This window comes from Salvelinus sp. IW2-2015, linkage group LG13 (assembly GCF_002910315.2).
Source record: "Salvelinus sp. IW2-2015 linkage group LG13, ASM291031v2, whole genome shotgun sequence".
NCBI classification, from domain to species: Eukaryota; Metazoa; Chordata; class Actinopteri; order Salmoniformes; family Salmonidae; genus Salvelinus; species Salvelinus sp. IW2-2015.
This window is the reverse complement of record NC_036853.1, coordinates 30142334-30165763: the sequence shown is the minus strand read 5'-3', so window position 1 is coordinate 30165763 and position 23430 is coordinate 30142334. Positions and strand designations below refer to the sequence as shown.

General features: G+C 41.8%; 2 protein-coding genes across 2 annotated transcripts; both read left to right on the top strand.

The window, feature by feature from the left end:
- The first annotated feature begins 409 nt into the window (after positions 1–409).
- LOC111971441 (forkhead box protein Q1-like) lies at positions 410–3320 on the top strand. Its single transcript, XM_023998217.2, has one exon. The coding sequence runs from the start codon at positions 665–667 to the stop codon at positions 1700–1702; it is 1038 nt and encodes a 345-aa protein (XP_023853985.1). The 5' UTR covers positions 410–664; the 3' UTR covers positions 1703–3320.
- An 11524-nt stretch (positions 3321–14844) lies between these two features.
- On the top strand, positions 14845–21890 carry LOC111971176 (forkhead box protein F2). Its single transcript, XM_023997966.1, has 2 exons — positions 14845–16320; positions 21167–21890. Exons 1-2 carry the CDS (start codon positions 15348–15350, stop codon positions 21334–21336), a joined length of 1143 nt encoding a protein of 380 aa, XP_023853734.1. The 5' UTR covers positions 14845–15347; the 3' UTR covers positions 21337–21890.
- Positions 21891–23430: the final 1540 nt, after the last annotated feature.

Here is a 23430-nt window from a genome sequence, read left to right as displayed (position 1 = left end):
CAAACATTACAAACGTAAACACATCTGTGTGTGTCTGTCTGGCAAACGCACGCCACCTCCCGAAAAACTATTTTCTGGCACACAATCCTGCAGGTGTGCGTGTGTGTGTGTGTGTGTTTGAGAGAGCGAAAGAGAGAGAGAGAGAGAGAGAGAGAGAGAGAGAGAGAGCGCTGTTGAAGCGCTCCAAAATATATTATTTTTAAAACACAGCTCTTATCTCTTCCTCATAATTTAAGCTTGCTATACTTTTAATGTATAGAAGTAGCGTGCAATCATAAGTCCCACAATCATTTCAATGGATTTGAGATTAGTCTGAGCTCGAGATGATAGACCACGCCCCTTGTGGGCAGTCCCTCGCGGAGGACTTATATTATAACAGGGCGCGTCTCCTGAGACAAGTCTACTCTCTACTGCTCATTAGTTTGGGTGCCTCGAGTTCCTCTGTACAACCGAGCTCCTGTACCGAAAGCGACCTCTGCTTTCAAAGACACGTGCACTGACCCCACTACTGAAACAGATTCACCGGCTACACCTGCGCCTCTCTGAAGAACCACCACAGACAATATATTTGTTTCACTTTCAGACGAGGAGAACTGCACTGCAAGGAACTCTAACAAGTCCACTGACAGGTGAGAGGAGGAAGATACAAAATAAAGATTTAAACATGAAACTTGAAGTGTTTTCCGCAACCCACTTCGTTCCCATGGAGGTGTGCAGTCACAGTGATGCAGAGGGAACTGTCCCCTCTCCCCTATCCGGGGATGAGCTGGGCTCAGACGGGGACTGCGTGGCCAACAGTCCAACACCTGCCACCCCGAGCAGCGCCGATGGCAAGGGGAAGCCCTACACCCGCAGACCCAAGCCACCCTACTCCTACATAGCACTCATTGCTATGGCCATCCGGGACTCCGGCAGCGGCAAGTTGACTCTAGCCGAGATCAACAACTACCTGATGAATAAATTCCTGTTCTTCCGTGGCAGCTACACTGGCTGGCGGAACTCGGTGCGCCACAACCTGTCGCTGAATGACTGTTTCCTCAAGGTGCTCCGGGACCCGTCCAGGCCCTGGGGCAAGGACAATTACTGGATGCTGAACCCGAACAGCGAGTATACCTTCGCCGACGGGGTGTTCCGGCGCAGGAGGAAGCGCATCAGTAAGTGCCGATCCAGCGTCGGTTCCAATAAGGACACCAAGACCCCAGACGAGGAGACTCGCTTCTCGAGCACTCCATCTGCGCCCTCCCGGGAGGAGAGGGTTATGGGAGCTAAGTTCTCCAGCTCTTCCAGCTCCTTCTCCATCGATAGCATCCTCAGTAAGCCCTTCATAAGGAGGGAGGATAGAGACCACACTGATGCAGACAGTGCATATACCAACCCCGGTGCCCACCGGAGCTACTGGCCCGCCGGTGCCCACCACATGCTGCCCCACACACTGGGCTACCCACCGGTATCCCCTGCTATGGCGCACGCACATGCACAGCAGTTGTACCACCAGGCCAGCTCAGGCGCGTCGCGCATGTTGCACGCATTCAGGTGCAGCTTCGGGGAGCAAGCCGAGCACAGCAGGGACCCAATCACAGCTGTCCACATGACGTCACAGGGCTACATGCCAAACTCCGATGCTGCTTTCTCCCGGGTGAAGATGCACACAGCGCAAGGTGGCAGCTGTCATCCTTTCCAGATAGACTCATTGCTCTCCTAAAGTCAACATAAGGGACAATACTGTAATGATGTATCTTAGATTTGCCATGTGCACTTTCCTATACGCTCTACGTTTTTCTAGTTTTAAAAAAGAATTCAGGGCTTTGAACAGTTTCCAATGATAAGTCGTTTAGCAAGAATGAAAAACGTAATATTTTCTTGTTGTCAAGTGACTTTATTTCTGTCTGGTTATTCCTAGGACCGAGCAAATTAGTTGCAATCTAATGACATGACATTCCCCTGTGTGTGCGTGTGTGTGTGTGTGTGTGTGTGTGTGTGTGTGTGTGTGTGTGTGCGTGTGCGTGTGCGTGTGTGTGTAAGGTCATTTCTACTGTAAACGACGGCTACCATGTGCCAAATATGAAAATATATAAATATTTGTGTTGTAGCCTAGTTTTGTAAGACTTGGTGCAAAATATTCGTTGAAAATATTTGTTCGATTGTTGACTACTGCACAGAAAGGAAATACAGTCTGTTTTCCTAAACATTGATTCATTCATGCACGATATTTTTCTGAGCGAAAATAAAAATATATTTTGGAAAGAATTATCAAAGCAAACCACAAGTATGTATTCTTTATTTTCCTTTGGTTAAAGCCAAGACAAGGGCAATAAAAAGGCAATATATATTTTTTTCCATTAAGTATACTTAAAGTGTGTTTGGAAACAGGGGGTGGGTAAAGKTTTGCATGTGCATAAGGAACGAATGGGAAAATCCCATATCTGCCAGGAAATAAGGGCATATAGCGCCTGCAACTCTCGCGCTGTTTTGGCATCCTTCTCATCCCACTTAAACCACTTAACTTCCAGAGGAATGACGGTTATACATTCATTTCAGACTTATATTCCACCCCTTTGCCTACTCTGCATAGCATGGCACAGCTAGGAAGCTACAGTGTAAGGCACAAATTATGAAGAAAGGGGTATACATATACTCTGTCTTCCTCTGCCTGCACGGCACGGCTAAAGAAGAATGCGGGATTGTTAGGCACAAATTACAGGTCGGTTAAGCTATTTCTAAATATTTAAGGCTTGTGAGATCCGTCCCAGGAATGGGGAGTGCTGAATTATGTCAAATAAATCAAGAAGGATAATTAACATTAACAACAACACACGTCTGGGAAGGACGTTCCAAGTGAGGATGGGGTTTGCGTTATACGGACATTTCGCTTCACAATAGCAGATCATGTGTAGTTATAATATATTATATATATTAAGTACAGTTAAAATATACACGTCTCCTCAAGCTCTAAGTTARTTAAAACAAACTAAAACATTCTTCATATTTGTCCTCCAATTCGAGGATGGAATCTCAGACTTGGGGAAACGTTGCTCCATCTCCTATGGTTTAGGGTAAATTGTAACAGAGCATGTCAATCAAAATATGGCGTACCCTACTCATTCAACATTCTCTGTTCTGTGACGTTCACATGGGTAACGTGCCCGGGGTCGGGTCAACTATAAACAATGTACAATCAAATGTAGAGTGTTCCTATTTGACATTTATTTGACTTTACTCTGTACATAAACCTTGTAGGCTACACAAGCATTCTTGTTTCAGTCACGCAATTCAAAATGTCTGTGTCATACTGGAATAAATGTGTATTATAGTAAACAATACATTCGTGCATTTTATGTTTGTTTTTTCATCATAAACACTTTAATAGTTGGATCAAACAATATATTCGACCCTTTTTACCATGCTGTATGTTCAGGATTTTGTATTTGATTTTTAAACATGACACACGAATGAATATAAAAAATGACACATGAATATAAAATGTATGTGGGATGAATTACAACAACAACCAAGACACCGACCTGCATATTCTAAACGATATACTGTTAACTTAGACCAAAACCGTTTTTTTCAATGTTTCATAATACATTACAAGTTAGTTATGTAATCTGTAAAATATTGATAAGCAATGTAGGCTACTTCAAGTGCATAAATTATCACAATACACTTGTGATATTAGCTTAGGGGGTATCCATAGGTCCGTGCAGTCCATAGGCAATGTCTCGAGCTCCCCACCGTCCTGAAGCAGAACCTCGAAGTTATGTTTAAACTTCGCGTTCCCCTAACAATGTTTACTACTAATGTTATTGGAAAATGGTAGACTATCGCTACGAAGTGCTGTATCTAGACAAACAGTGCAAAGGAGTAGGCTATAAATGGAGAAAGATAAGTACATTATTGTATTGTGGGCCAATGATAAATTAAACAGAAATAGGAGAGCACTCCGGTAAAAAAAATAAAAAAATACATATTTTTATTGGTATGAGTTTCGGGTATGAACCCTTCTTCAGCGTTGAAGGCAATGGCAATCAATGCAAAGGAAATCAAAAATAACGGAGAACATTCTTGTTTAGGCCTTACATGTTTCTACAAATAGGCCTACAATGCAAGTGGACACATATTTTGACTCATAAAATATTAGGCTACCTGTCCGTCCTCCTCAATCATGCACATTGATGCATAGGCCTATGGTAGGCTAACAAAAATCACGTTACAGGTGACACTTGTACGATCCTGATGCCTCAGAAGATGCGTTTACACAGGCAGCCCAATTCGGATATTTTACCCACTAACTGGTCTTTTGACCAATCATACCAGATATTTTCGGATCAGATATTTTCCCGCGCTGATCTGATTAGAAATAAGGTATAATTGGGCTGGCTGTGTAAACGCAACCAGAAAAACGCAGTCGGCATGGTCCAGGTGACAGGTTTGAGACCGTTTCCAGGAACAATGCTGCAACCTGCAGGTGAAACACCGGAACAGCACACCTGTACGCTGCGAAGAGCACCAGCACTGACGGCCAAACCTCCCTGTCAGTGTACGGTTATGTTTTCATTCTATGGGCTAAGACTATCTCTCTGGGTTGTGGAACAAAAACTAGCTAACAGATGGCGTATCATAATACACCAAATACATGTCTGAGTCTGAGGACAATAGAGACTGAATATGCTGTAGTTCTCGTCCGGTGTGTGTGTGGCACAATGTTAGGGAGTCCAAACAGAGAAAGAACCCGGTGCTCTCAGCACAAAGGGCTGATCTGAACAGGAAGTGTGCATTTGGGCGCCTGAAAGAGGAAATAACGACGCACATTACAGTTATAGTACGTTGGAAATAGCTTTATTTTAAGTAAAATAATATATAATAAAAAAAGGCTCTGAAAAGATGTAGGCACTTATTAAAATAGATTATGAGAGATCAAAGTATAGGCTCTACGAKAAAATAATTAGAGCAGTAAAAATAAATGTTTCGTCATATGCGTGGTATACCACGGCTGTCCGCCAATCAGCATTCAGGGCTCGAACCACCGAGTTTGTAATACCGTTTAACACATGCTCTCCTTGTGAACCGTCACAATGTTGTGCATTTTATTTATTGATAAGATCCCAGCTCATACACCTACTGATCATTGCTCAAAGCAAATTGGCGAGAGAAAGGAAACAAAGACTGAAGCAAATACTATGTCATTTCACAATGTAGCTGGCTGGATGACCACAGGAACGCGAAATATGGATGAGTTGTTCTCAATGGAAGAGTTCTGGAATATTCTCTCTCGTCAAGCCAAGGTGTGACCGTGAATATATCATAGACATCCACCTCGGTGGAAACGACTTGGGACACACAAAAGGGACAGCACCTGGTGCGTCAGATGCTGTCTGATCTGGAGGTAGTCATCCAAATGTTGTCTACTCTGACATCACACAGTGGGGTAGTTGTATGTTCCAGTGGGAGGAGGACATCAACAAAGCGCATAGAGATGGCCCGGCGCACTGTCAACCAGCTGGTGTTTGCATTTCCACAATCTGCCACTCTGCCATAAAGCACTGTGTCCCTGGGCAGTACCATAGGGATGGCATGCATCTCGCGGATTAGGGCAATAACATCTTCCTTTGATAGTCTGCGAGGTGGGCCAGTATCCACAATATGTCTCAGTAGACAATTGGTAATAAGTTCTGAGCATAATAAACATTTTACTCCTACGGGTATATTTAGGACACCTCATAAGCTGTCCTAACCAGTTAAGAGTTTCCAGCAGGTGTCTTGATTATAGAAAAAGGCTACGAGTCAGTGGTTCCTGCACCATAGACAGGCAATTGCTTTGGAGTTGAAAGTATGTTTTGATATTTCTACATGACTCATACATRATGTATACCTATATGCAACAGTACCTGTTGCACATTTGACAATGATTTCACGAGGCCTGATTCACTTAATATATGCCCAAATACTTAACCACTAGACTAATAAATATTMACATTTTTATTTGGATTAATTCATTAACCTACGTGTTATTTCAAGCAGAATATCGCATTGTTAATAAAGATGCCTAAATTGGTCATGCCTATCTATAAGTGGGTAATTGAAAGCATTTGTGTTCTGTAAAAATGATTGAAAGGTATAATGTTTTATACAACATTATTGGAAAGTAACTTGATGCCTACTGTGCCAAAGTGATTTAGAGTGTGTGGATATAATGATATTATCAAAATCCCGCTTTTTAAACCATTATACTGTATGATTCATTGCAAAATGCCTATCTACTTTGAAACAAACGTATACACCTAACACACATGGTTATGGTCTTAAAAAAAACAATATAACACCTGTACCATGTCAGATAGGGTTGAAATGTATTATATTTTGATTTGGAATCCCAATATTACACTTTATATACATCACAGAAGACTGAAATATAACAAAACCGTTTGAAATAGAAACACCGGAATTTCGGCCGGTGTTTGGAAATAATGTTTATTAATTATGAAATTATGAAAAATATTCATAACATTCCACTCATGAGGCCACTAGAGGGCTATTTGGTCATTTGACTACAGGAAAGGGTTTTAAGTAACCCGTCGTGTAACCATACCAATCGTAATATATCATCAATTCAGTGTCCCGGCTTTACGTTTACGATGTTACATCTAGTCTATGAGACCAGGCTGGCATACGGAATGTCGGGCAAGCAGTGATTCTGAGTGATGTTGTTTCACTCTGGTATACCATGTGCAGCCCCCTGACTTTTTACTTTTGCTTGGYGACTTCTGATTTTCTGTGAACAAACTGAAAAGTAACTTGACACTGTTGATCAGTCAGCACAAATTTGGATTCTATGAATGACAAGACAGCAAGAGAAAGTTTATGCCGGGGGGGTGGAATTTATACTACAAATGTTTGAAACAACAATGCTGTCAGTCGAGTCTAATGCTAGCTAGCATGCACAACTAAGTTTATGTTTACATGTACGTTTGGGGTTCATAACTAGCTTACTGTTTAACAAAACAATTTGTTTTCTCGGCTGTGGTTTGTGTAGTCTTGGTTGTTCTTCATGGAAATGTATTATAGCTAACTGCAGTGTTTGCTAACTAGAAGCAAGARGAAATCATGTGTTTAATAAACGCATAGCCTACACCAGGGATCATCAAATAGATTCAGCTGTAGGCCAATTTTTTCATGAGCGGATGGTTGGGGGGCCGGGATAGAAGTATGAATAATTTGCAGACTGCAAATTGACTGCAAGAAGCCCAAACAGATATAGCCCAAACTTAAACATAATCATTTCAAACCTTGCCAACATTTGCATACGATCACGTGTCTCTATTATGCATGGGAATACTTGGGAACAGATTTCTTAAATTCAATTGGAGCTGATTTCCATGTCTTTTACAGTCTTATGTCCAACAATGAAAACTCCACCCCAAAATGTTTATTTATTTATTTATTTGCTCAGAAAACTTGGGGGGCCAAATAAAACCATCTGCTGGCCAAATACAGCCCGCCAGTTGGGGAACCCTAGCCTACACTCTTAAGCCCAGTTTCCATTGGTAATTTGGTTGGGCTGGCCTTGGTGGGCTAGCTCGAATTGCGTTAACACTGCCTCCAGAAATGAGAAGTTACATAATGTCGCTAGGTAGCCAATATGTGACTGTGCAGTTGGCTTAGCAAATGTTGGCTAGCAAGATGTTGAAGAATTGAATTCACTAATGTTACCCCATACTACTGCAAGTGCCAGCCAGACTCAGAGCCATGTATTTAGCTTGCTAAAGTTAGCTAGCTAGCTAAATGGTAAGYGTTGTCACTAGCATAACAGGCTAGCTAGCTTAATTCCTACCTTGCTTAGCATGGCATTGGCTATTAGCTAGCTAAGCAAGCAAACCCAACGTCAGGTTAGATATGTAGCTAGCTAGCTTTCAATACGACTTGGCCAGCTAAAATTCCTGCTAGCTCACGTTAGCTAGCTAGTTTCAACTCTCAAAGCATGCGCGGACCAACTGTCAAGTGTCTTCACTGACATGTTCAACCTCTCTTCAACCTCTCCCTGACCGAGGCTGTAATACCTACATGTTTCAAGCAGACCACCATAGTCCCTGTGCCCAAGGAAGCAACGGTAACCTGACTAAATGATTACCACCCCGTGGCACTCACATCGGTAGCCATGAAGTGATTTGAAAGGCTGGTCATGGCTCACATCAACAGGATCCTCCTGGACWCCCTAGACCCACTCCAATTTRCATACCGCCCCAACAGATCCACAGATGACGCAATCTCAATCGCACTCCACACTGCCCTTTCTCACCTGGACAAAAGGAACACCTATGTGAGAATGCTGATTACTGACTACAGCTCAGCGTTCAACACCATACTGCCCACAAAGCGCATCACTAAGCTAAGGACTCTGGGACTAAACACCTCCCTCTGCAACTGGATCCTGGACATCCTGACGGGCCGCCCCCAGGTGGTAAGGGTAGGCAACAACATGTCTGCCACACTGATCCTCAACACTGGGGCCCCTCAGKGGTGTGTATTTAGTCCCCTCCTGTATTCCCTGTTCACCCACGACTGTGTAGCCAAACACGACTCCAACACCATCATTAAGTTTGCTGACGACACAACAGTGGTAGGCCTGATCACCGACATCAATGTGACAGCCTATAGGGAGGAGGTCAGAGAACTGGCAGTGTGGTGCCAGAACAACAACCTCTCCCTCAATGTGAGCAAGACAAAGGAGCTGATCGTGGACCACAGGAAAAGGCTGGTCGACTCGTGGAGCGGGTCGAGAGTTTCAAGTTCCTCGGTGTCCACATCACCAACGAACTATCATGGTCCAAACATACCAAGAAGGTCGTGAAGAGGGCACAACAAAACATTTTCCCCCTCAGGAGACTGAAAAGATTTGGCATGGGTCCCCAGATCCTGAAAAGGTTCTACAGCTGCACCGAGAGCATCCTGACTGGTTGCATCACTGTCTTGGTTTGGCAACTGCTCGGCATCTGACCGTTAGGCGCTATATAGGGTAGTGTGAACGGCCCAGTACATCACTGTGGCCAAGCTTCCTGCCATCCAGGACCTATATAATAGGCGGTGTCAGAGGAAAGCCCATAAAATTGTCAGAGATTCCAGTCACCTGATCACTGACTGTTAGACTGTTTTCTCTGCTACTGAATGGCAAGCGGTACCGGAGAGCCAAGTCTAGGACCAAAAGGCTCCTCAACAGCTTCTACCCCCAAGCCATTAGACTACTGTACAATTTATAAAATCGCCACCAGACAATTTACATTGATCCCCACCTTTTGTACACTGCTGCTACTCGCTGTTTGTTATCTAGGCATAGTCAGTTCGCCCCCACCTACATGTACAGATTACCTCAACTAGCCTGTACCCCCGCACACTGACTCGGTACCAGTGCCTCCTGTATACAGCCTCGTTATTGTCAAATCAAATCACATTTTATTGGTCACATACACATGGTTAGAAGATGGTAATGCCAGTGTAGTGAAATGCTTGTAAAGAAATAATACATAAAATAATACATAAAAATACAAATAACTGCAGCGTTTCCTAAGGACCTGAAGCGAGGCGACCATCTCTGTCAGCGCCATCTTGCTCAAAACAAAAAAAAGTGATTCTTATTGTGTTACTTTATATCATTACTTTTTATTTTAGGCTATTTGGTAAATATTTTCTTAACTCTTCTTGAACTGCACTGGAGGACTTRTAAGTAAGCATTTCGCGGTAAAGTCTACACTTGTATTCGGCGCATGTGACAAATAAAGTTTGMTTTGATTTAACATCAGGTAGCTCCTTAGCATTCGAGGGCTGACTGTTCTCATAAAAATGTGTGTTGTGCAAAAATAAATTAAGGATCCAGCTGTGGTGATAATTTGTGTCATGTCCAACTATAGCCGTATTGCTTTTCCATATGCTAGCTAACAGGAAAAAGCCCAGACAAGCTAGCTAAACGTGGTGTTAGCATCCAGCTGTGATCAGCAGGTGGTTGCATAGTAACGCTGTCACCRGGGCGAATTCTAATTGAGCTGGCACTAGTTGTGAAACTGGGCTGTGCTTGCCTTGGTTTCCCTCAACCCAGCTCGAATGAGAACTCCATTCGAGCTAGCTAGAATTTGGCCCTAATTTTAAGTGCAAATGGAAAAGGCCTTTAGATAAAAACAAAAATGTAAAAAGGGTTCTATATTGAATATTTTGGTGACCTCAAAATTCCAATTCAAAAACCAACTGCCAATCCATCCCAGCATGATGATACAAKAGGATGGTGGTTSAACCAATTTGCAAGTAGCCTACCAATAAGCACATTATTWTTCAATGTAAGCAAAAGTTAAWTATTTAATTCAAACATATGAAGTCAACGTCATATGAGACTATAGGCTAAATATATCARGTTTAAATGTTCAAATTTGAGCACGTTTGTAAGCTAGCTATAGCTAGCTAAACCGAAAAAGCTAGGTTAATTTAATTAATAACTTTACAAGTTACTTTCAAATACATTTTATTTTTTTATTATGGGATATGCCAAATAGAGCTACAGATCCAGCCTGACTATGGCAATTAGCTAATTGTTTATTTTATTTCAGTGTGGAGTCAATTGATGGGCCTAGCCTATATTTCATGAAGCCACTGTTGCTGACAGAGGCAYGTATACATTTTTTATGATAAATTATGCATAATAAGTGTTGGTTCAATAGCCTAGTTAATCATGACATTACTTTTAACACTATCTATGTTTTTCTCAGTCTTGCGGTAACCAAGAACAATCAGAGGCAGAAGATCCCTCTTTCAGCTGCTGCTGACAACTGCATATAAGTTGTTATTCTACATAATAATCATGTCTGCATAGCATTTTGGCTTCATTTTGGCAGATTAACTCATGTTTATTTCTGTAGATTAATACATGTTTTTCCTCCTTTTTTCGTTCTTCTCTGGAACCGGTCAAGTAGGTTGGTAGGCCAGCGGCTAAGGAGTTGTGGCTGGTTCGAATCCTGGGTCTGGCGCTGGAAAAAGAAAACAGGCGGAATTGATCTGACAACTGCAGGGCTGCTGGATTCACATCCTCAAAAAGTTCCCCTACTGTTTGGTCCTTGAGAAAGGTCCTTAATCCCACAAGATGCTTTATATCCAGGGGCGCTGCATACAGCTTGAACCTGTACTGGTCTCAACTGTATGTGTCTGCTTTTTGGGGGAGTTGAGAACAGAGCAGAAGATACATTTTTGTTGTTCATCGTAACTAAATGGACAAAGTTTATTGTATTATAAAGAAGTCAGACAGAGGTGACATGGACCATCATTCAAACAAAGAGATGCCTTCMACCAGTTTATATTTCCAAATTATGTTTGCATATAATGACARTAAATTCTAAAACTATGCTGGTATTCTTTTGGCCATTATTTGTTTATTTGTATATTAAAATATGACTATTTAATAGTAAGTAGCCWTAATTCATAGATGGCACCATGCAGTGTTCTATATGGAACCATGTTGGTTCATGAAGAACCTCTAGGGTTCTGATCAAATAACCCTATAAAAGGGGTTAGCATAGCATAGGCTTTTAKAGRGTTATTTGATCAGAACCCTAGAGGTTCTTCATGAACCAACATGGTTCCATATAGAACCCTGCATGGTGCCATCTATGAATTATGGCTACTTACTATTAAATAGTSATATTTWAATATACAAATAAACAAATAATGGCCAAAAGAATACCAGCATAGATTTAGAATGTATCACTTTTTGTKGTTCCATAGCATAGGCTATATAAGGAACCTTTTTTCTAAGTTCCCATCCACAGTTTTTATGCAAGTAAAGTCATATCGTAATAAAACAAAAATGACAGGTGTGATGGAAACAGGAAGTTTCGATGTAATTTTATCAATGCTGAGAGACCATTTGTTTGACATTGTGGGTTATTTTTGTGTCCGTAAAATTAATGACGTGAGAAATGGCGGTGGAAACGACTTTATGCCCCTAATATTGATATAATATCCATGATATCGAAGTCACGAAATGGGTTGTGTGGACCTCGCTTACCATGCAGTTTATTAGAYCACAGATGAAATAAATGACGAACTTCACAGGGTGGTGAAAGTGCACGGTGATGAGCATGATGCTGCTTTCCAATAAATATCGAGGTTCTTATTCYAGTGACGTGACATGCTTGACTGCCGTTTGACACCCCCCAAAATGGCGCTTTTGTCCATAACAATCTCATGTTGTAGGTTATAGTACCCTCCAGCTACAATCTGCGCTCTATTGGCACGTGTCAATACCAGAGTAAGTACATTCGCTATAAAACGCAACATGTTTTGTGACAAAAACAATCAGTAGAGTTGAAAATGCGATGGAAACAGATTAAACTTGTATTTTTTATTCGGTACATGGGAATTTAACCGCAAAATGTATTTTTATGTGCACTACGTCATCACGCACATCCTTTCATCTGCAACAAGCCAATTTAATGGAAACATCTGTAGTGGAAAAATGCGCATATTTTTTATGTGGATTTTAGGATATTCGCATGAAAATCTCTCGCCAATAGTATGGAAACCTAGTTTATATCCGCAAATAATTTTTTGTCTAATGCAAAGGTTTTTGTTGGTGTCAAAGGACAGGGGGTATCCTAATGTTAAAACGCACATGCACAAAGAGATTAGGAGCCGATTAGATTATTATACTATTTTCTGTCTATTTTATAGATCTCAACTATCCAAAGTTAAGACGTTCATATCGTAAATGCAGAAATGAACTCTATTAGGCCCAGCTGCAAGATTCTTCTATTCTGATCGAAGGTTGTAATTAGGCCTAGTCTACTGTTTACAGTTGTTCACTCTTTCCTTCTCATCGTTTCGATTCAGCGGCACAATACGAAATAAAGCTCAGTCTTAACCAAATCCATATGGTAGAAATGAAATGAGGGAGAAGAAGCAAACAAAGGAGATATTGTGATGTGATTTATCGGCCCAAATAAAGATGAATCATCTAAATCGTACGTTATAACATTATTTTAAACCCATTGCCATTTTTGGACAAAGATTGTAGGTCTATTTGTATATTTCTGTATAGCTTATATACCTACTAAACTGTAAATATTAATTATAAACGTAAACAACTAGCCTATATATTATACATTCTATTTACAAAAACAAAGCCTATAAAATAAAAGTAATAAGGGGGAAAAAGTACGGGAAATTATTTAATATTCGTCTTTATAGAAATTAAGCAAAAACGTGTTATTTTTCATGACATTGAAAAATGGAAAACGACAAAGTGTAGCCTGTCAAACGCAGACAACGATATCGAAATGAAGGATAAGTCATCACAGTATAAATGGGGCGGCAGGTAGCCTAGTTAGAGCGTTGGGCCAGTAACCGAAAGATTGCTGGATCGAATCCCCGAGCTGACAAGGTAAAAATCTGGCGTTCTGCCCCTGGACAAGGCAGTTGGGCACTATTCCCTGGTTGGCTGTCATTGTAAGTAAGAATTCTTAACTCACTTGCCTAGTAAAAACAAATAAATAGCCTGTTAAACGCATGATGCAGGCCTGCAATAAATAGTGTCATTAGTTTCAATAACACTGAATATCGCAATGGGATGGATAAGTGATCTACAAATTCATATTTCTCTCGTGGTTGTTTATCATATTTTTTATAAATAATTGCATCATGTTGGACAAATCTGTATTATGATCGGTCTTCATAAGGGGGGAAGCTGTCGACGCCCGTGASCCTAATTTCGGTTCTCTCGCTCTAATGAATGCGGGGCCCAGGGGAATCTCCCTGCCAGGGACCAGCTCGAGCCTGGGGCGGTAAACTGAAACTGGCGCGCTGTGTGTGGTATCCAGGGCTGGACTTGATGGAAAAAGCCTGCTTCCACTCATGTCAAAGTCATTTACTCAGAACAACCCCCGCTTACACACGCATGCACTCCTGCGAAAGAGCACCAGCTCTTCCTCTCCCCTCTCTGGTTCAGCGCGACAATTTGTTTTCTATGTGGGTCGGTTCCGTAGTGACTCTCACGATTGGGTCCGAGAGAACTAGGCAAACAGGAGATGGGATTAATTTCACGAGATTTCTATGAGCCTACACAGTTTGTTCTATGCACAGTTCAATTTATATATATTTATTTTTTATTTGTTTTTATTTCATCTTTATTTAACTAGGCAAGTCAGTTAAGAACAAATTATTATTTAYAATGACGGCCTAGGTTAACTGCCYTGGGTTCACTACCTTGTTCAGGGAAAGAACAACAGATTTTTACCTTGTCAGCTAGGGGATGTATCGCTACCTCTACTGGATCTCATATCTAACATGATCTTGTTGCATGCCAGCAAAAAAATGTAGGCCTACCATTAGACCTGGCACACCAGGTGGGTGCAATTAATGATCAGGTAGAATAGAAAACCAACAGGCTCCGGACCTTGTAGGGTAAGTGTTGAATACCCCTGGCATACACAGCTATACACTCATCATTACAGAAAATGTTTCTGCTATGCAGTATCATGAGACTGTTGTTACCAAACAATCTGAATGTTTGGTAACAACATGCAAGAAGGAGTTTTTGTTTTTTTACCTTGTGCACGTTCCGTGTGGCGCTGTTGATTAGAACGTCTGGGAGGTTTGATAGATGGCGTAATTGCGTGTAGCCTATTTGATATGACAGAGTGAGAGCATGGGAAGGAGAGAGAGTGTGGAAGAGGGAAGAGGGATGGAGAAATGAAGAGCGAGGGGCATGACTCTGCAGCAACGAATGGACAGGAAGGGGGGGGGGGGGGGCTCTAGTCGTCACTGATTCAGTGGGATTGGGTGGGGGGAGGGGGGAGATTTAAGAAATGATAGGTGGTCGCATTTTGTATGGCTGAGCGGCAGCGCACACTACATCGAGTAGTCTTCGTGTTTCCTCCCCCAGGGATTAAGGAGGGCGATGCCCACCCGTTGCGCCACAGAGCTGCACTCACCGCCACGGTGACAACGAACCATACCGGAGCCTAGGTCGGACTGAACCCCGCAAAACGCTGCGTTATACCGAGCCCTCATTGGATACTCTGCACCCCACCGTCTCTCCCACATTCCGACACTGCACTCGCTGCACATTCTCTGCGAAATAGGAGAGTCCAACGAGGATTTTCCCTCTCCAACCACTTTTTGTCGAATTCCGAAGACCAAATGCTTGTGTGATTTGAAGAGGACGTTGAGAATAGGCGACATTTCTTGTGATCAACTTTTTCGAATCCTATCAGTTATTTTTAAAGATCTATTGCTCTACATCTTGCTCTCCGCTTCCCCCTCTCCCTTAAGGTCACTGCTCATCTACGCCACTGTTGTGCGTTAGCGGAGCAGAGATGACGACCGAGATCTCTCAGCAGCAGCTGGACCCGCCGCCTCCCCTGAGGTCCAGCCCGACCTCCGGCGTCCTGCACCCCGCCATGATGAGCCCACAGACCGAGGTGGACAGCTCCTTGGCCGGGGCCAAAAGCAAGAAGGCGAGCTCCGGCCTGAGGCGACCAGAGAAGCCTCCCTACTCCTACATTGCGCTCATCGTCATGGCGATACAGAGCTCACCGACCAAGAGGTTGACACTCAGTGAGGTGTATCAGTTCCTCCAGGCCCGGTTCCCCTTCTTCAGAGGATCATACCAGGGCTGGAAGAACTCCGTCCGGCACAACCTCTCCCTGAACGAGTGCTTCATCAAGCTGCCCAAAGGGCTAGGCAGGCCGGGGAAAGGCCACTATTGGACCATCGACCCGGCCAGCGAGTTCATGTTTGAAGAGGGCTCGTTCCGCCGCAGACCCAGGGGCTTCCGGAGAAAATGCCAAGCTCTGAAGCCCATTTACCGDATGATGAACGGGATAGGCTTCGGTACGTCCATTTTACCGCAGAACTTTGATTTTCAGGCGCCCACTGGGTCTCTGGCGTGTCATAGCAACAGTTACAACTTGGACATGATGACCAACTCCATGGCTGGTGGCTACGACGGACTGAGCGGTGGCCACCACGTACCTCACATGTCCCCGAGCCCCGGGTCCACATATATGGCCAGCTGTCCGGTAACGTCCAACGGGGACTACGGTGGACCGGACAGTAGCAGCAGCCCTGTGCCCTCGTCCCCGGCTATGGCCAGCGCGTTGGACGGTCATTCTCCATACGCCAGTAGCGCCGGACACTGGGCGTCTCCCGGCGGCTCCCCGTACATAAAGCAGCAGCCTCTGGTCTCCAGCAGCTCGGCGTCCTCTGGGCTAAATTCCGGMATGTCCCCCTATTCCCTGGAGCAGAGCTACCTCCACCAGAACGCCAGGGACACCGCCGATATCTCAGGTAGGCCAATAAACGTTGTGYAAGTTAAGTCATAACGCCTTAATAAATCGTTTGAAATGTCATGCGTCATAGGGAGTTTTAGCGTACGCATCTTGCCATTCCAAATACACTTGGTCAAGCGTAGCAAGTACTGTAAAAAGTGTCATGTAAAAGTAGTGCATTTGTTACACACACGGGAAACAAACGTTTGCAGGTTGATCATTTACTAACTCAAATGTTCTCTTTGATCAGGCTGTTTTCTTGAGGCTAAAACTCCAACTTTACGGAATGCGTAATACATGTTCTATACAATTGCTAAATTTGTATGTTAAAAATTATAGTTGGCCTTTCTAATTGTCAATAGAGAAAATCAGTCTTACTTAGGCTACGTGACACATACGCAGATTAAACGAAGCTTTGGCAAAGAAAATGACCAGCGGTCGTCTCGTGTTTGTTGCAGCCTAAATATGGAATGACTTACATTCGTAATACATCTATACAGCTATGTTGGAGATGGATAGGTCTCAGGTCATTTAGGCCTAATTTAAAGGATTGGTTGACGTGGATGCATTTCCTTCAAATTTCAAGTTGTGTTCTGGCAAAATGTCTTCCATATGTTGTGGGTTAAAGTCATTTGATTGGATTTAAAGATGATTCGTTTGCAACTATATTCTGTCGTGGAACTAAGGTAACATTTTGAATCACTCCAGGTGAAACAATGCTCTTTATTTAGGGWCTCCATTACAAATATGCATGTGTAATTAGAAGGACACTTGAAGGTGAGGTGGGAAATATAAGGGCAAACACTGCTTCTAAGAACAGAAATTAACAAAATAGTTTMAAATGTTGTTGATATATAGGCTAGGACTTAGGAAGAGTAATGTGGCGGCTGTGTTCTCGTTTACATAAATGTTTAGAAAGGAATCTGAGTTTGAGTTTATTTATTCACGCTCACAGATAAAACTGAAGAAATGCAGGTTTTACATGACTAATAATTGCAAAAACACTMATTGAAAATACATAACACATAATACGTGACACAAATAAAATACTGAACACTTGAAACWTTACAGGAMATTTTTCATGATGGAAATTGAAATATGAAAATGTGATTTTAAAAAATAGATTTTTTTTGTAGAACCATTTAAGAGCTAGAGCGTTTCGCAGGCGGTTCGTACGGGTTRTTATACAGGACAGTTCGTGGCTGTTTCTCAGGAGCCTGGTGGTGCTGTTACCTCTTTTTGGAGGGAGCAGGTCATTCAGTGGATGGTCAAGAGTGTGCATGTCCTTCACCAGGTACACTGCAGCCTGCTCTCGCCTGCTCTGCACTGAAGGAAGCGGTGGTTGGACTGATCCACCTCTGGAGCTTAGTGCAATGGGCCATAATTGAAACTGTAGCCCCCTTTGTGTAAATTTTACTTATCGCTCCTTAGGCCAGTTGATTGTCTTCACATCCATGTMATTTAGTTCATGTTAACCTTGTTTTACATGATTCTAATATGTCGACGCTTTTAACAAAAGTCCAAGGGATTTCTGAGGGGAATTATTCTAAAGCCAGAGGGGTCTCAGGGGTTATCTAAACAAAGGCTGTGCGAGTCGGACCACACYGAAGATGATTTCAACTAACGAATAGGCCTAGACCTCCGAGGCTTGTCAAACTTTATGACTTCTCATAACTATTTAGAAGACAAGCCTTTATCTGTGCTCACGGGCCTCTACACGGCCCATAACGATTGTCAGTCACGGCCCGTGTGTTGTCTCTGAAAATGGGGCACAAGGGCAGCACCCTCAGGATAGAGGCCTGCAGTCTCCTAGAGAGAAAACGCCGACACTGCGCGTGCATGCGTCACATCTGGAGTCCTTATGACCTTGATGAGGCTCACGCTCGCTCGCTCCGCTTTCCCTYTCCTCCCTCTTTCTCGCTCTGACTGTGTTGCTGACCTGGCATATAAGGATCTATGACAAAGGACCGCTGTTCTAATTTTCCAGGTTCAATTATTTGTCAGAAAATTATATAAGGCCATATAATGATGACTTAACACGTGTGATGTTGCTACTACAGCTCTCGGGCATAAACCGTGTAACATGTCTATGCCCCCAAGAGAAACGGACAATCAAACATAAGCACCGTTACCTAAATCATCTTTCATAAATCTCTGAAGGATATGGAGGCCAATTGGTGTAGAAAGCACTGAAACGATGACGTTGTTTGGTTATTATAGGCCTATCAAATCACTTTTAACTAATTTAACTTKATCTGGTTTAAGACTAAACACTTAAAATGTAAGACTAAACATTTCTSTAAGTTAAATATAATCGTGGCCCTCCCACYCCTACGGGAAGGCATCTTGCACTCGCACAAGCTTCCCCCTAAAGTCAGGACAGCGGAGTCCCTGCCCATCTTCCGAAAACGTCTGGAACCCTACCTCTTTGAAGAGTAGCCCACCTTACATAACTATCAACGTGCCCCCTTCCCATCCAATTTAAAAAATGCTTTACCTACTAGCACTGACTTTGCTGCTAAATATTTAAGGAAAATGTAGTACTTGATACGACTGAATGCGCTAATTGTAAATCGCTCTGTAAAAAAACATCTGCTAAATGACAAATGTAAAAATATGTGTACACACAATACAACTATCACTAATGCAAAGTGCACCAACTCAACAAACATTACAGAAGCAAGGATTCGGAAGTCAAGTCATGAGTGTTTTACGTTAGGCTAATTTCAGAATTAAAGACTGCTGCTCCAAAGTACGATTTTTGTTGCATCCATAGCATATATTTGCTCTGCTATTTTGTGTCGGCCTACGCTCTGTGCATCTAATTTGCACACATCCCAAATAATCTATTGTACATTAAAATCATTGCATGTTTAAATGTGAATATTTTAAAGAAGAAATAGGCTTAACACATGCAGTTTCTTGATTTTGGATGAAACGTTAGTGGTATTCTCATGAATGTGAATACTGAGGGGAGAATGGAAGCATTTCTATTATTTTACCTATACTAAAAAGGACAGCAATCTCTGCCTCTTCATCAATTAATACATTATTCGCTAAGTAGTCTATACATACCCAGAATTTTGCTTGGTGTTTCTAGAAATAGACAATGAACATAGACGAAACAGACAGATTAATTGACAAAGTTCACATATATTATACAACATAGAAAAGTGACCATAGAACTGTTGAGTATGAGCGACTTTACTGTGAGGAATATATCGTTTACAGTATAAACAATGCATCTAAATGCAGATGTAGGGATGTTTCGTGGCGTAGTTAATTAACGAGCCCCGCCGTAAAAGTTGAGGTCTATTCGCTAGATTCACCGAAAGTGATTTGTGCACGTGGTGTAATGGGACTCTTCTCAATGTTTACTGGACAAATTATTGCAAGATGTGTCAACTCAAACATAGTTAAAAGGTATATGCCTAATTGCCTACACTGTAAATGGGTGACAGTGAATGTGACAATAGCTTACAGGCGGTGGAAAGTACAGTTCTGCATTTTATATTACTGTACATGAATACAACATCAAAGCAAGTACCGTGTAATGACAGTACAATATCATAAAATGTACTATTATACTGTAAAAAATTTGATGCTTCCATAATCTGAATGAATGGATGAAATTCATTGAGGGGGGGGGGTTATTACAGTATTTTACTGTAATTACAAGGGATTGATGCAAGCAGGTTGGCTGCTAGGTAAAGTGTTTACACATTACAGTATATTAATTCATATTTGGTGTTATATGTCACTTGTACTTCTGGAGGCCTTAAAGGCCCAGTTTAGTAAAGAAAAACGTGATTTTCCTGTGTTTAAGGCATACATATTTCCATGCTATGAGGTTGTAATAATACTGTGAAATTGTGGAAGATGTCCTTTTAGTGTAAGAGCTTTTTGAAAAGCCTGCTGGAAGAGAGTTTTTGGCCTTCCGAGGCCACGCGGCAAATTAGTTAATAGACCAATAAGAAAGAGTGCCAAACCTCTGCCAATAACAGGTACTTTTCATTTTCCCCCTCCCCACAAACCACTTCCAGAAAGTCTTAGCAAAATTATTGCTTGAGAAATAGCTTTTTGCTAAACTGTGTCTTTTTGCYCATTATAATTTAAAAAACAATCACAGTAAGATTGTTACCAGAAATTATTTGATATTGAGATAAAAATGGCTGCATTGGACCTTTAAYAAAGGCTTCCAACCTGTCAGAGTCTACAGTGCAAAACAAAAATACCTAACCATTTAATGTTTAAGATTTGCTGCCTCCTATACAAACGGATGGGGCACTATAACCACAGGAGTTAAATTGGTACAGCATTCTCACACACAGTTGCAAAAAAATATAGCCTCTTACAAGGCATGCCTCAAATAATGTTCATGAGCCAAAAACAATACCATGCACCCACTAGTGGTCAAAAGGTTTTTGGCGTGCCAAAGAKACGGTATGGTACTGTATTCTGAGGGGTGGAATTACAGTACCATGTACAGTGATTCTTTCCCTGCCCCAAAAATATTCCCACAATGCACCATTTTACAGTATGCTGCAGTAAAACATTTCAGAGTATTTTAGTTGATAATACCATATTTACTATATAATTTAAAGTCTTACATTACAGTGTATACACAATACACTGAATACTATAACTTTTTTATAGAAGGTCAATTTAATGCATGAATGCTTCTATTAATAATAATATTTAAGCTACAGAATTCCTATTTGTAAAAACCCACAAGAATTAAGGCATTCTCCTATATTCTGAAACGAAACTCAGACTTAACTGGGTAATTTTTTTTTTTAAAGTCAATTTATTTTTGATGGATTTAGTCAACATGAGTTATTCACTGTTATCTCCTTTTTCTCCAGTGGGGATCCCTCGCTACCAGAGCCACTCCTCACCCGTGTGTGACAGGAAGGATTTTCTCCTGAACTTTAACGGCATCTCCTCGTTTCGTCCTTCAGCCAGCGGATCTTACTATCATCATCACCAACATCACCAAAGCCTTTGTCAAGACGTCAAACCGTGCGTGATGTGAGCGCGTCACGGAGAGTGCGTAATGGCTCCAAACCGTCCGGAGATGAGAATCTGATCCAACACCAAATCAAACAATTTAAACTGATTCCATRAGAGATAAAAGGCAAATAAATTGGCTAATATTTCTGATGAGAATGAACAATAAGGACAAAGGGCTAGCCTATTTCCGAGAAGCCGGAAAACTTCTCACATCAGGGTATATATACAGTGGGCTTCGTCGTCTTGATAAGCCTAAATGAAGGACAGTCGGATGCAACAACYGTTTCCGAAATTAAGGAAGGCACCAAATCTTCTGACAATATAACCAAAGGTTTTTTTCAAAATAAGTTTCAAARCGACAAATATGTTTGCTGTCATTAATTGTGCAAACAAATACCTTATATTTTATGTAACTAGGCCTCTGTTCCGCCATAGGCCYATAAAAGTAAATGCAGCCTACACWTACACAAAGCTTTTTATAACATATTGAAACACATTTGCACTTATTGTATACCCTTTAAGATTTGCTTAGTTTTGTCATGAAGTGTTTCAATAAAACRAATGTATTTTAGGCTACACCTGCCTGCTTGACTCTCTCAAGAATATAAATACACTGCAAGAGACACAAGACCAGGTTACAGGAGAGTTGGCGCGTAGCCTACTGTTGATTGAAAGACTGTGGTGGGTGGATTGGGTGTTAACTGCAAATTCAGCTCCGGTTAGAGAGTGAGGTGRACAAGACTCCAATGAACATTCAACCATTTATTTTAGCATCAAAAAACATCCCAGCACAGAGGGCAAACATAAATGAGAACTATGTATGGTTTCTGTAATAGACAGAGACAAGTATTCGTGTTTACATGATAAACAATGGAACATAATCAACATAAAGGTAACTGAAATATGAACTTAAAGCTTACACAGTAGAAAGGCAAAACACAGCAGTAGGCTACAGTTACCCCATTATAAAGGTGCCCTATGGCCTTAAATAGGCTAGTACATAAACAGATAGCTTAGCCGTTACAGCATCAGCCCAAATCTGTTGATGTGCCCTTGAGCAAGGTACTTAACCCACATTTGCTCCAGGGGTGCTGTACTACTATGGCTGACCATGTAAAACAAAATATTGCACTGCACCTTTTTACTAAACATAATGGTCCGTTAGTGGCATAAGGATCATTAGCATAATGTGACTACACAACGTGTGGTCAATGGTCATTGGGTCAATACAGACCTGAATGGTACTTGCAAACCATATGCTAAAGTTAGTAGTTAGCATGACAATAGACAATGTAGCTAGAGTGCTAATGAACAGAGGTAAAGATTAGTTTGAATTATGGGTTAAACAATATGAATATATCATATCAAAAGCACAGTTAACATTCACTTTGTCATGAAACATACTGGATGAGAGTTCTCTAATAGTTGGTGTGCTCGGCAGCCATCTTTATAGAGTCAGGTAACAGGTCACCTGATGGTCACCTGAGCAGGCAGGAGGCCATCTTGGTTCAGGAAATGTAATTTTGATAGTGTAACCAAAGATTGTCTATTATATTGACAAGATAGTCAAGTGACCGCTTTAACAATGGAAATACATGTCCTCAAAGATAAAAGCTTGCGGAAGCTTCGAGATCAGGTGGGACCATTCTAGCCAATGAGAGGGCAGATGAACAACAGGCAATGGAGATAGATAGAGGAACCATCTTTGTATCTGTGCTATTATAGCGTCTGTGACAGCATGGACAGCGTCATTGAGGTTATTTTAAAGTTGTCCATTTTCTTGTTCATTGGCTGATTGCTCTCAACTCGTAGGAGTCCCCACCCAGTTGACTACTTTCAAATGGTGGAAGCCCTCATTGTCAATTTCCATGCTAAAACAGGTTATATCCATGATGAGTCCTCTATCTATCTTTATGACAACAGGCACAACTCAGATATAAAGTCGTTTTGCCTGTTTCTCTCTTGTGCAACACATTGCATATTTGCTATTTGGGATCCTTGGGACGTCCATACCCGAAACCCTAGACTTTACCCCTACCCTTACCCTAACCGTAACCCTTACCTAACCTTAACCATTAAGCAGAATTCCTCAATATGAACATATTAATWATAACCG

Coding starts and splice junctions, on each gene's coding strand:
- LOC111971441 (XM_023998217.2), top strand. CDS start 665: ATGAAACTTGAAGTGTTTTCCGCAACCCACTTCGTTCCCATGGAGGTG.